The sequence below is a fragment of the Marmota marmota genome, unplaced genomic scaffold, assembly GCF_001458135.2.
Source record: "Marmota marmota marmota unplaced genomic scaffold, marMar, whole genome shotgun sequence".
NCBI lineage: Eukaryota > Metazoa > Chordata > Mammalia > Rodentia > Sciuridae > Marmota > Marmota marmota.
Genome location: NW_025999842.1, coordinates 51867842 through 51882767, shown reverse-complemented (window position 1 = coordinate 51882767; position 14926 = coordinate 51867842). Strand labels below are relative to the sequence as shown.

The following is a 14926-nucleotide window of genomic DNA, read 5'->3' as shown; positions in this document are numbered from 1 at the left end:
TTTTTTTTTTTTTTTTTTTTTTTTTTTTTTTTAATGGTGATACATAGATAAAGAGAGCACAGGTTTTGCTGTCCAAAAGCTAGCAGTTTGATGGTGGTCACAGAACATTTACCAGGGTTAAAATTCAGGGCAGAAGTAAACCGATTGATTAATGAAGATCAAGGAATTTTAGCATTTCTTAGACTTTTCTGTTAGGGAATATAGATCTCCAGGGAACTGGAGCATTAACTAATAATGCCCAGTAGTTCAAAATATATGTTTTTTTCTTTTTTTTTACACAATTTTATTCTTAAAAATGCATGCATATTGTATTCTTATGTGGAAATTAATATATTCATTTTAGATTCATCCTCATCTTTAAATAAATTGACAATTCAAGAATATATGTGCAGAGTATATCCATGTGTTTGAGTAGCCCTGATGTAATATACCCTGAGATATTTATTTGAAAATGATGGCACAGATGCTTGTGCTAGTCTTTTCGATTATAGCAAAATTTTCAGTGGCAGATACAGAAATATTTAAATTACCTATGAATATGCTACCCACAAGCATATTTTATTAATATGATAATGTTTTGGGAAATCAAACCTGAGCTGGGGCTTGGTTTCTTAAAATCATGTTAAAATCGTCATTAATTTTTTAGAACACTTTAAAAAGTCTACTAACATACCAAGTTAGATGTTTACTGCATTTCTAATTTTTTTGGTTTCAAATAAAAAAATATTTTATTCATATATGATCCAGTTTACTTAACCTTATTGCAGGACCCTAAATTAATTCAAATGTACTCAATTAATTTCCATAAAAATTGGGATAAGAGAGTATCGCTTTACTGGTGAAGTAGTGGCAATACCATGGCATAACTTAAGTGAAGAATGTTTTAATTTTCATTTGGAACATCCATGTTATAAAAAATCCTCTTTGTTTTAATAGGATCCTGATTGAGTCAGTGCGTTACATTATTTCTCAATGCTTGCCATAAAGCTGAGCTATGCCCACTGGTAAGACTTTTATGAAATTTTTGCACAAAATTCATATTTTACACACTTGTTTTTAAATTTGGCTCATTTTAAGGGACTCTAACAGATTAATGAATAAAGTAAGTCTCATCAACCAAATATTGCTTTTAGAGAGGGTAATGAGTATTTTAGGTTTGGTCTCTGTGTGGAACTGATCAGCTCTTTTAAATCATAAAAGTACCATAAGAATTCATAACAATGAGCATATCTGGTTTTAATAAAACATTATTTACAAAAGCAGATGACTAGCCTGTAGGCCACAGTTTGCTCATACCTGTTATGGGGGGGCATTCATTCAGTCATCATTTTTTCACGTAAAGCATATTTATTGAACACCAAAGCTAGTAGCTAGGGATGTAAATATACACTACATAGTATGGTGGGAGAGAGAGAGAATTATTTATGTAGGTGTACGTAGACATATGTATATTATATATACATATATATTCTAGTTGGGTTAAGTGCTACAAAGAAAAAGAATGGCTTTCTACATAAGAAACAGAAAAATTTAGATGAGGTTGTCAGAAAGTGATCCATTTTAGAAGCAACATTTAAATAGCTTAACACAATGTAGAAGCAGCTCCATTTGCATGAGAAGGAGCTTATTTTGATGGAGGAGATAGAAGGTTGACATTATGGACAGGATGTAGGTATTTAAGGGGAGGTTTGTCTTGATTTGAAGCTGTAGAAATGGACAGGTCAGGAAGTATAGAACCCTTTAGGGCGTATGAAGGACTTGTTTTATTTTACCCTAAATTAAATCTGCAGGGAAATAGCATGATATGATTTATGTTTTAAAGGAAAAAATAACTTTTAATATTTGTCAAATGGTGACTATAGGCTAGACAAATGTTAGTCATTTTTCATGCCAGATGATCTTTGATAGAATTTTGATTTTACAGATAATATTAGAAAATGAAGTTTATAAATGTCTAAGGTCATACAATTAACAGTGATAGATGCTACTATGCAAAGGAGACTTTTAGAGGAAGTGACTAAAGAGGTAAGAGGTATATGGGTGAGAAGTCACCACAGCTAAAAGAAAAAAATATTTTAAGAAGTAGGAATCATTCACTTGTTATAATGTAGAGAACTCATGCAGGTATTCACAGACTATTTCTTAATATCATAGTAGTAAAGGTTTGTGTTACAGTAGAGTTATTTAGAAAATGACATGAGTCTTTATCTTTTGTAGTTGAGAGTGAAGCCAAAGCAAAAACCAAAATTCGCTTTGAAGAATTACTTAAGACCCACAATGATCTAATTCGTGAAAGAAAAAAACTGAAGAAAAAACTTGCCAAATCTAGAGAAAACATCCCAGTGAGTAACTGATCATTTGGTTATGGTGACTTACATATCTGAATAAAATTATTGCTTTCATATTAAAATTCTAAGGAACTTTGGAAATTAAAAACGTCCGTCATGATCCATAACACATGGTAAAATAAAGTTTACATTAGAATCAACATCATTCTTAGAGTATTGAATTCTGTCTTGAGTGCTGTCCTAAAAGAAGAACATAGGCACACTGGCGAGCGTTACCAGAAACAATGAGGAAACTCAAAACTAGCCATATTACACATTTTTGAGGAAAACAAAGGTTTTTAAAACCCAGAATATGAAGAATGTTAGAAGTAATATCTACAGATAGTCAGTGACTTGTCTATATTTAGATTTAATCTAACTGAGCAAATCAATGGCCTTAAGTCAATAATTATCTTTTTATGCTTCAGCCACACATTTAAATAAAGAATTTTGGACAGCACACTTATGAAAGATACAGAATTTAAAGCAATAATAAAGCAAACCAGCAACTAACTAGCCTGATTCCTGTGGTATTATGAGAGTCTATGACAGCATCCACAGTAAACTTTTCATGTTTTACACCTATCTTACCATTTCTTTTGCACTTTCTCCTTTGAACATAATCTCTTGGGTTCTTACACATACACAAAAATAAGTCCTTGCATGTCCAAGTGATACATAATCTTTCTCTGGAAGGAGCTTTTTTAATGAATGATATATCCTATATTTTGTTTGTATCAGATTTTACCAAATGTATATGTATGAAACCTGTGTAATTTAGTATTCTATTTGGTAGTCATCAGTGTACCAGTATATACTCTCAAGTGAGGCAAAATTAGTGTAACGCTGGCCAGAATCCAGCCACAGACAAGTACCGTTTATAGTAAGCTACAGTGTGCAGCATAGTAGGAAACAGTGATGTGCAGAATAGAACACTATGTATTGGTACATGCCCTCCCCTCAGGTGGGGATTTTACATTGCAACAAAGCGAAAAGAACCCTGGAAACAGTTGTCTGCAGAATGTTTTTATGAACTCACTTGGTTAAAGAAGAACCTCATATTTTCTCTCATTGTTAGAGAATTGGACTTTGTGAGCTATGAGCAAGATGCAGTTAAGGCCAAGAATTCTTAATTAAGTGGATAATAAGATAGTGAGCAGAAGTTATAAGGTCCATTTAAGATATTGAGGACATACAGGTATGAAGTAACATCATAATTTACCCAGCCTCTCTTAGCAAACACCAAACCTAAATAGACTTTGCATTCAGAAATAAGGATAATAGGTGGGGGAGAAAAAGATTTTCTGGCTCAAAAGAAGGGAATATTCCTGGAGGGCTTAGGGGAAAACCAAATATTTCTGGAATTGTTAATCCCAGGAAGTAGAAGAGGAATACCCACTTTCATTTACTAGATAGCTCAATGCTTTCTGTCTTTCAGGCTCTCTTCTATACATTTTTTAAGTGTTCACATACTTTCTACAAACAACAGAATGATAAAGATTTATCTCCATAGACCAGGAAACTACAGCATAGACTTGGAGTGTCTTGACAAAAGTTATGTAGTAAGTTGTGAAAACAGGGATTCAAATACTGACAGTCTGATTGTAGAGTGTACTCTCTTATCTACAAGTCAGTGTTACCTCTTTTAATAAACGTTGAAGTGATAGCAACTCTTTGGAACAAGAACATGAATTTCTGTGTACATAACATAACAGACTGAGGTGAAAAAGGAAGCAGTCTGAAATAAAATTAAGCAAGGAAAAAAACCTGTAATAAAAGAATTTACAATAATGGCAGGTTTACCTTATGTTCTAATTACGTATCAGGCATGGTGATAAGAATTTTACAACAATTATTTCTTATAGTCATGTTAATCATGCAGAGTTTTTGCACATGAGAAATTTTATTTTAAATTGTTTGTCCACGTTGTATAGTCAGAAAACAAAAAAGTGGGATCTAGGACCATAGTCACTCCAATTTTAAAGTCCATGTTCTTTCTTCAGCTGCTTCCTTAAAACTATCTCAGGCCTAAACTAACAGGATTGGTACCATGAGAAAAGCTAATCAGTAATATGGGAGACAAACTTGAGGCACTCTCCATGAGAGAAATGGCCAAAACTGAAGTAAAATAAGTAATGAGAATATATTTGACTTACAAATAAGTGTTCCCAGACAGTACTCATGGAATAGAAACCAAAACAGCAATGATGAAGAAACCTGCCTGAGGTTAAGAAAAAAAGATCTTCAAAGACATGAGTCCATTTTGCATTCCAGGTATTTATGAGATGAGAACTGCATCTAGAAATGTTTTTGTTTTGTTTTTATTTCAGGAGAAAAATAAATTTTACAAATATCTAAACAAAAAAAGCATCAAGTACATTTCAGATTTCTCTAAAAACACTGACTCCAAAAGACAGTGGGGAAATATCTATAGAGTATTGAGGAGAAAACTGACCCAAGAAGTCTAGTAACCTAAATTGTTAGTCATTTGCAAGGGCGGTAATCATATGAGCAGAGAGCTTAATGAGCTCCTGAAAAAAAATGACAAACTATTAAAGATGTTATTTTTGAGGATGTATATGATTATCAGACATGAATAAAAGCGTAGAAAACATATAATTTGCAAATATTGAATGAACCTTGAAATCAGTTAAATATATAGAAATGTCTTATTATGTATATGCCAAAAGTAAACCTAAAGATTTTTACTATATATGTATACAGCTGCTCCTTGACTTACAAGGGTATTATGCCTCAGTGAACCCATAGTAAGTTGAAAATGCATTTAATACATCTAACCTACCAAATAGCTTAGCAGTGCAGTCCACTATAGAGTGTCAGTTGTTAATCCCTTATGATTGTAGGGCTGACTGGGAACATACTGTACCATACATCACCAGATTGGAAAAGATTCAAATTTAAAATTGGAAGTACAGTTTCTACTGAATGAACATCTGTTTTGTACCATCATAAAGTAAAAAAAAATATTGTCTATATGATAATGTGAAATAACAGAATTAAATGGTTTCCAAAGATTGAGCAAAACATCCTCGCTTACAAAGGAAGGAAAAGTCATATAACTATTACTACTGCCTAGGGTATAGTTACTGTTTCATCCTATAATGTGAAATAATTAAAATAATATATAGCATATAAAATGGATTGTTATACTTTTTGAGTCATTAGAGATCAGGGAAAATCACTGAAATTAGATTTTATAAGACAAAGAAAAGTAAGGGAGTAAGAAATTTAAGAGCAAGTATTTAGTCATGACAATAAATGTAAATGGCTTAAGATTTCTATTTTAAAAAGTAGATTGTATAATAAATTTTTGAAGTAGTCACATTTTCCTCTTGCAAGATTCATATACCAGACAAAATGACTATAAAGTTTAAAATAAAAGTGCAAAAATATAGATGAAGAGCATTTAGAAACTTGGAGCTGTCGCCTTTATTGAAAGAATAAAAAATTCTAAATAAAATTTGAACAATTGAAATTGGTCATGTTAAAAGAATTATCCAAGTCAACCTAATAGTTTCCCCCCAAATCTCAAGACTATCTTAATAAATGGATATTGGTGCATAATTAAGAAGTTAGTACAAATAAATTGAATAAAAGCCATATGAGCATATAAAAATAACCAAGAAGAAATCATTTTAATTGGAAACAAAATAGTAATTTTTTAAAAAAACAAATATTTTATATTTATGTTTGTGAAAATTATGTTCCTTCAGATCCACATGTACACATGAAATACTGTGTAAGATTTTAGTAGTTTTCCATGGTTTCCTTTGAGGAGGAAGGATATATACTTCTATATACATCTAACCTTCATTTTTTTTCCTTTATTATTAGGGCACATAGAAAAGGTCTCTTTTCATTAAAACTAGTTAGTATCCTTGATATTTACATAATTACAAAATATGCTGGAGTATAAAACAAATAATGATAGTTTTGCTTTTTTTAAAACTTGATATTTTTGTGCAGCTACTTCATACGAGGCACCATACCAAATGCTTTCCATGCATTCATTAACTCACTTCATTCTCATAAGAATCTTAAAATTAGTATAGATTGGAGAACCGAGGCACCAGAGTTTCAGGAACTTAACTGGGTTCAGACAACTAAGGTGTAGGAATCCTGGTCCTTCTCATTCTGTAACTTGTGATCATGACAACTCTGCTCTACTGCCTCCCTATTTTGCTCTTGTATACTGTAGGCAAATGTATGTTCTCTTAGGAGAACAAATGGTCATTGATAGTCTAAATGCTAATATTAGGAAACCTATGTGAATCAACTGAAAGGGAACAGGGTAGTAAATTAAAATAATTAGAGTGAGAAACAATATGAAGATATTGGAGAAGAAGGTACAGGAACTAATAGATAAATATCACATAGAAACTACAGAAACCTCCAAAAGGTCTTAAAAATAAATTTTCCAAAAGTATAGATTCATAATGAAAAAAACTTGTAAATAATTGTTAGCACATATTACAGACTTAGACTTTATACTTACCAGTTTTCTTTAAGGTTTAGGTTTCACACTGTTGTCATAATCGTCAGTGAACTTTTTTAGTTAACAAAAGTAGACTAAAGTTAATGCAGAAGAATGAAAAAGGAAGATTTAACTTAAAAATTTAAAACAAGAAAAGGGATTATACCATTTCTAGATATTTCATTTTATTATAAATATAATTCAAGAAATAATATTGATAGGGATACTTTAATTTTTGAAGAAAAAGTTCAATTAAAACCTCATTTTATATGACTAAATTTCATTTCAGACAGCTTAAAAAGTTAAATGTAAAGATCTAAATTAGTAGATAAATACTTAAATGAGAAAATAAAAATGACTAGCTGGTTTAATCTTCCTGTAAAGAAAGATATTCTGGTCTTAAAAGGGATAAAAACATCCCAAATAGACTATTCTCAGAAGATTTAGTAAATGTTTATTGAATGAATGACTAGGATGTGTAAGATGCTCTTTTTGTCAAAAAGCAAAGTCAACTAATTCATTGAGAAAAATATGTAATATTTTTACAGTCCTAAGAGTTAATACTTTTACATGTAGCTAAAAGTAATTGCTAACATGTATTGAATACTAGAATCAGAAGGACCTTCTTAATGTTTTCTAGTTATTTATCTGATTACTCCTCAGAGATTAAGTTTCATTTCTGTTGTGAAGTAGTATAATTAGATGCCATAAATATTAAGATCCTAAATAGCTAAGTAATCTAAAGTCATGAAAAATAAAACAAATTGTATGAGAAAATAACATTAGCTAATAGAATATAGAAATAGTTAAAGAGATTCAGAGTGGGATACTGAGATGATATTTTTTGCTGACCAAATAAGTATTTAAAAGCTTAGTAGTAGTAGTGTAGTGAACAAGGCTTTTTGGTACAATGATGGTAAAAGGGTAAGTTAATATAGCACGCATTAACGACTCTTCTAGGAAGATTGTGAAGAGGAATATTATGAAGATAGTATTGATTGAATTAAGGTGTTTAAACACTGATTTCAGGAAGATAATGGAGATATAGACCACAAGTAGAAAAAATTCACATTTTTATATTGGGAAGAAAAGAGGGAAAGAAGGTGTTTGCCGTGTTGGTAGCAGAAAGTTCCAGCTTCCCATGTGATGGCTTATGTCTGTAGAAGTGAGTTAGGAAGTGACACCATTGGACATTAGAGATGAGTGAAGAGGGTCTGAAGTAGCCACTGTGGAGAAGGTAAGGAGAAGTGCAAGTGAACAGATTATTGTACATAGAAGACTTGTCCAACAGTGCTGATAACCTAGTTGAATTTATAGACTATATTTTTATAAATACACCAGTGTTTGAAGTGGTTCACATTTTTCAAACTCATTATAAAATGACTAAGTTTGAACAGTGCCTGGAGTTTTGCCAGACAATGTGATGGACGGTAAGTACATGATAAGGGCAAGTGATGATTAAACTGATGGCTCATGGGATCAGAGTATCAGGATGTTAATAAATTAGGCTTTATTGGATTGATAACATAATAAACTTTATTATTTTGTACTACTGTCTGGAGTGGTTTTTTATTCAATAGTAATAACAAATAAATGGCTAAGTAGAGAATAAACACACTATAGTTGTATTTTTAGAATTGCATTTAAATCTTTCTTTTAAATGGGGAAATTTAAGCCATATTTTTCTCATTTTCATTGCTTATGCTATATTATCTTGATTTTCTTTTACCTCATTTTATTCTTATAACTTAACTTGATAGTACTGATATCGTCTTTGTCCTGTGAGCTAAAGTTTCTAAATATTTTTGCTTTTTGTACTGAATTTTAAAGGGTAGAAAATCTTCTAGGTTCTCTAGGTATTACTCATATCATCCATGTATTTACTTTAATATAAATCTGTAATTATCTTGGCTCTATCAAAGATAAATTTAGAACCCCAGTCTTCTTAGGGGGTAACTAAATACTCATCAAAATATATATATTTTTTTTTAATTGGGATTGAATGTAGGGGGACTTACTCATTGAGGTACATTCCCAGCTCTTTTATTTTATTTTATTTTTTTATTTTGAGACAGGTTCTGGCTAAGTTTGTGAGACTGGTCTCAAACACCTCAACACCTACTGAGTCACTGGGGTTACAAGTGTGTGTCACCTGATCAAAGTAGTTTATGTCTAAGAGCAAAGACCAACAATATTTAAAGGAATCCCGAGAAAATCTAGCAGCGAGCAATACAAATGCATAGTTTGATCTCCATTGAAATTCACCAGCCTTATAAAAAGGAAAGATAATATGACCTTGAACCAGAAATAAGTCAATTAATAGAAACAATGTAGGAGATAGAAAAAGATATAAAAAAGACCAAATAAAACTTCTAGAGATTAAAAAATATAAAATTTGAAATTACCAGTAAACTGAATGGAATTAGCATATTAGAGACTGCATAGAAATAATCAGGAAACTTGAAGAAATAACATTCTATCACTAAAAAGGGTCTCAAATGTTAAAGTGGAGAGGGAACAGAACATTGTGACTTATAGAACAGTATTAAGCATTTTAATTGTGTGTACCGTAAATCTGAGAAAGTAGGAGTTAAGAAAACATTCAAAGAAAAAATTTTGCACATTTTATGGAAACAGTAAACGCACAGATACAAGAAGCTCAACAAATCATAAGCAGAAGAAATATGAACAAAATTATTCCATCATCACACTAAAATTGTTGAAAAGCCAGAGAAAATGAAGACATTTTGTTCAGGAGAATAAAGAATGACAGCAAACTATTTCAGCTAAAAGTGACTGGAGCTATGTCTTTAAAACACTGAAAGAAAAAACTATCACCACCTAGAATTCTATATTGAGAGACATATCTTGCAAAATTGAAAGGGAAATAAGAACCTTTTAAGTAAACACTGAAAGAATTCTTTGTCAGTAGACCTGAAGTACAAGAAATTGTTAATTTTTAAAAAGGTAATAACCAAGTAGATTTGCACAAAGGAGCACAGAAACTAGTAAGTATACTAAAGAAATAATTTTTCTCATTTAAAAAAAATCTTTAATTAAAAGATAACTTTTAAGGCAAGAGTGAAAACAGGGATAGAATGTGTGTGTGGAAGCAAAAGGTGAGAACATAGGAAATAGGGGAGGAGGTAAAGTAGAATTATACTTTTAAGGTTCTTAAAATACATGGGAAGTGGCATTATTTGGTAAGTTTGGATAAAGATTTATATTATAAAACCTGGAGCAATCACTTAAAAAGTGGGGAGGGGGATGGATTAAAAAAAAAGCAATGTTATGATGGAATAACAAAAAGATAATGAGAAAGATGGCAGAAAGAGGGGGAAAAAAAACAGCAATACAAATAGAAGCAAATAACAGTATGGAATACTTAAATTCAGCTGTATCAAAAAAATCACTTTAAATATAAAAGGAGCAAACAGACCCATTCAAGGATAGAGATTTCAAATTGACAAATACATAGGACCCTGGTATATATTTACTATAAGAAACCCCCTAGATATATAAAGACACAGATGGGTTAAAGTTTAAAGGACAGACAAGAAGATAATACCATACTAATAGTAGTTGAAGCAAAGTTGGAGTGGTTATAGTGATATCAGAAAAAGTATATTTTAGGACATAAAAAGTTACCAAGGATAAACAGGAATATTGCCTAGCTTAAAGGAGAATATTTTATAATGATAAAAGTATTGTTTTTTTCAGGAAGAAAATAATCCTAAAAGTGTGTATAAACCCAGTTAAAGAACTTTAAAATACACAAAAATTAATGGAAATGACAGACAAATCAGCAATTATGATTATATATTTGAATAGTCCCTCTTAGAAATTGATAGAGTAAGTAGTTAAAAATCATCAATAATAGATTACTTCAAATCACTGTCGACAAATTTGGAACATTGTATCCAACAAACATCAGTAATCAATTTTTAGCACACTGAGACAAATACCAACCTGTGCCATAAGCCTAGATATTACTGTTTTAAATATAAGCAAAAAAATTATAGATACAAAATAAAAACTTTAAATGATACAGAACATGTTTTAGACCATGACAGAATTAAACTAGAAATAATTAACCAAAGAGATATGTCTGATCTTTCAATATTTGAAAGTTAAACAGGATCCTAAAATGGCCATTAAAGAAGAAACCTGAAGAAAATATTTTGAACTAAAGAAAAATGAAATCACAACGTATCAAAATTGTGGAATGCTTCTAAAGCAGATGGAAATTCATAATACTGAAATTAAAGAGGAACTTTATTAGAGGAATAGCAGTCTCAGATCTATTATTGAAGCCTTCTTAAACAGTATGAAGAACAAATTAAGCCCCAAATAGAAAATGGAAATAATAAGTGTAAACAGTGAAATGAGAAAAACTATAGTCAGCATGAGTATATTCAAGTGCAGATCCTTTTAAAAGAAATTGATCATCTTATGTATTGGGCATTCTAATGGCCTACTTCAGGCTTGATAATTCACTAGCGGGACCCACAGGACTCAAAAGCTCTGATATGTTCATATAGTTTATCACAGCAGAAAGAGACAGATTAAAATCAACAAAGGGAAAAAGTGCATGAGGCAGGCACACTGCAGGAGAAACCAGTAGTGTGCTCCCTGTAGTGTTGTACAGTTCTTACTTCTGCCAGCAACTGTGAAAATGTGCAAAATGTTGATAACCAGGAACATTTACCCAAGCCTTCTTGTTCATGGTTTTGTGTATGTGTGTGAGGTGTTTGTGCAAGGTGTCATATAAGCATGCAGTGCCTGTGTGAATGACCTTAGTTACTCTGATATCAGTCTCCCAGACCAAAAATAGATGTTTACCATAAATCACATTATTAGTATTTGACCAAATTGGTACAGTGTTGCCCAAGGCTTTAGGCATATAAAAGCAGTCTTATCACACATAGCATTCCAGAAACTCAAAGCTCAGTTTTTAGGATCCTACCTACAGCTGGTCCCAAAAATGGATCTTATTTGGGATTTGCTGCATTTTATCAACTGGTCTCGAGGTGTTTTTTTTTTTTTTTTTCCCCTGCATAACCTGTAACCAGATTAATTAGGAAAAAAGAAAAAAAAAAAAAAACAAACACAAATTACCAATATTAGGAATCTGAGAGGAAAGTTACTGTAGATGCTATAGATTTTAAAAAGATAATAAGGGAGTATCATGAATGATTTTCTGACCATATATTTAGCAGCTGAGATGAAATGCATAAATTACATGCAGTGTACAAACTCCCAAAGCTCCCTCTAAAAGAAATAGATAAAAACTTCACAAATAAAAGTAATTCTAGGTGGCTTCATTGTAAATTTCACCAAGCATTTGAGTAAGAATTAATACCAATTCTATACAAGCTCTTTAACAGGCTAAACTAATTCTCCACTCCTTCTTGTAAACACTCATTATCCTGATACCATGACTAGAAACATATTACAAGAAAATTACCAACCAATATTGCTAAGGAACACAGCTTCAGACATCATCAATGAAATATTAGGAACTCATTCTTACAAAAAAAGATAATACAAAATGACTTCTAGGAATATATTGTCAGTTCAGTGTTAGAAAAACTATTCACTGGAATTCATTTCATAAGGCTAATTCAGAAAACCATATGATCATCTTAAATATAGAAAAAGGATCTGGAATATACATAGCACTCAAGGATAAATGCATCAAAAATGTTCAAGATGTTGAAATTTGCTGCATTTTAGCAACTGAAGTCTGCTGAGTTTTTTTTTTTTTTCCTGCATAACCTCTAATTAAATCTATCAGGAAAAAGGAAAGAAGACACAAATTACCAATATTAGGAATCTGAGAGGAAAGTCATTATATGCTATAGATTTTAAAAGGATAATAAGGGAGTATAATGAATAATTTTATGTATATTTACATTTATATTCAGTGTATATACTGAAAGGCCCCAAAGTGCTAACAATAAAGATTTGCTTAAATAGGTATCCTGTTCATAGTTTAGAAGAAGCAGTGTTGCTAAATATCCATTCTCTGAAAATCTTTTGATTCAGTTCAATACTAATCAAAATGCCAGCAGGTTTTTAAATTGGAAATCTAAATATGAGATTTATTTGGGAATATAAACAACAGACTTAGAATAATGAAACAATTTTAAAAAGAACAAAATTGGAGAAGTTACACAGTTTGAATAGAAACCCATAGTAGAGCTGTAGTAATCAAGACAGCTTGGTATTGTCATAAAGATAGGCATATGTATCAATGGAGCAGAATAGACTTTAGAAATGGACTCAGTTCTTCCTATTTTTTTTCCTTCTTCCCTACCTCCCTCTCTTCCTTCATTTTTGTACTGGGGATTGCACCCAGGGCCTTGTGCATGCTAAGTACGTGCTCTACCAATGAGCTACACCCCATTCTGGTCACTTAATTCTTAATTGTCAAGGTTAATTCAGTAAGGGAAAAGAAAAGCTTTTCAACAGTGGTCCTGAAATAATCATATATCTATATGCAATAAAATAAATTGTGACCATATCTTGTTTGGAAAATAGCTAGAAATGGATCAAAGACTTACATATAAGAACCAAAGCTATATAACTTATAGAAGAAACAGAATAAAACCTTGGTATCCTTGCTCTGGATATAAAAGCATAAGACAAAAAGAAAATGAGATAAATTGAGGTTTTCAAAAATTAAAAACATTGCTAAGAAAATGAAAGGATCAGCTTTGGGTTGAAAGAAAATATTTTCAAAGCACCATCTGATACAGAACATTTTAAGAACAGTTATAACTCAGTGATATGAAAACAATCCAATTAAAATTAGAGAAGAGGTATGGATAGCAAATAAGAACATGTAAAAATTCTCATTGTCATTAGGAGTTAGGGAAATGTATTTTTTTTTAAGTTTTTTTTTATTTTGAGACAGGGTCTTGCTAAATTCTGGAGACTGGCTTTGAACTTATGATCCTCCTGCCTCAGTCCCCAGAGTCACTGGGATTACAGGCATGCACCATCACACTGGCTTCAGGAGTTGACTTCATAAAGACATGCAGGGTGATGGAAATACTTATATCATGATTATTGTGACCATATAAGTATACATTTGCCAAAGTCCATTTATATACTTAAAAGTAGTGAATTTTTGGTAAATCTTTTTTTTTCAGAATAATTTTAAAAGCAGACACACTGAAGAAAAAAAATATTAAGTGATGCACAGAAGTTAAAGATGAAGAATGGACAAAGATAAATTAGGAACATGAGCAAATGTCTTTGGGCCATTTCAAATTCAGTCACAACCAGATCCATGAAGCTATTAAATTCCACAAAGCAGACATCTGTTACTGTACTACAACAAAACTAGAAATTAATAACACAAGTTTATAATTTATAAATAACTTATTCCATAAAATTATAAGGGGGGAAAAGGAAATCAAAACCACAAGAAATAAAGTGTTTAAAAAAATAATGAAAATATAATTATTATCCTTTGAAATGTATAGGATGTTACCAGAGCTGGGAATTATATTTATTGTACTATTTAAAAAAGAACTGAACAAAGAAAAAGATCAATGACAGATACAAAGTCATATAAAATTAATATTATTTGTACAAAGGCTGATGGATCAGAGTGAATTAAAGTATTAAAAAAAAACAAGCCTTATCTTATTAGTTTTCCCAAAGTTTCATTTAAAAAATTTTTTGAGACCACAAAATATTTCTTGTGTGTCTAATTCTTGATTATGTCTTTTTACAACTATTTCCTTTAGGAGTATTCTCACAATCTGTGCAATATTGGTGCTACATTTCTAGTATTCACTGAAAAAGTAGAAAGAAAGATATCTATATGGCCCATTTTAACATAATGGAAATTCAGTGTTATTGAAGTATGACTATATTCATAGAAAGAAACCAAAGAGAAGTTTCTGAAAAGATCAGCAATCTTTTTCTTTGTGGAAGGCAATCAAGGATGAACTTTGGGTTTCTAATTTTGAGGGGTTATTTTGTTGTTGTTTTTAAAAAATTGTTATTGTTTAAAGCATATATCACTTCTAAAACAGAATATTTGAAAATTGATTTCTTAAAAGAGAGGCTTTTTTTTTTTTTTTTTTTT

General features: G+C 31.1%; 1 protein-coding gene across 10 annotated transcripts in view; it reads left to right on the top strand.

The window, feature by feature from the left end:
• The first annotated feature begins 19 nt into the window (after positions 1 to 19).
• Positions 20 to 14926, top strand: part of Ahi1 (Abelson helper integration site 1) — a 179432-nt gene continuing 164525 nt past the window's right edge. For 5 of the 10 annotated variants that reach the window (XM_048798685.1, XM_048798690.1, XM_048798698.1 and 2 more), the window contains exons 1-2: positions 20 to 1004; positions 2218 to 2342. In XM_048798685.1, coding sequence (XP_048654642.1) covers positions 995 to 1004; positions 2218 to 2342 — 135 coding nt within the window. In that variant the 5' untranslated portion in view covers positions 20 to 994. Of the gene's footprint in view, positions 1005 to 2216; positions 2343 to 14926 lie in introns of those variants that run through there. The other 5 variants (XR_007345822.1, XR_007345823.1, XM_015501515.2 and 2 more) reach the window with 2 other exon arrangements.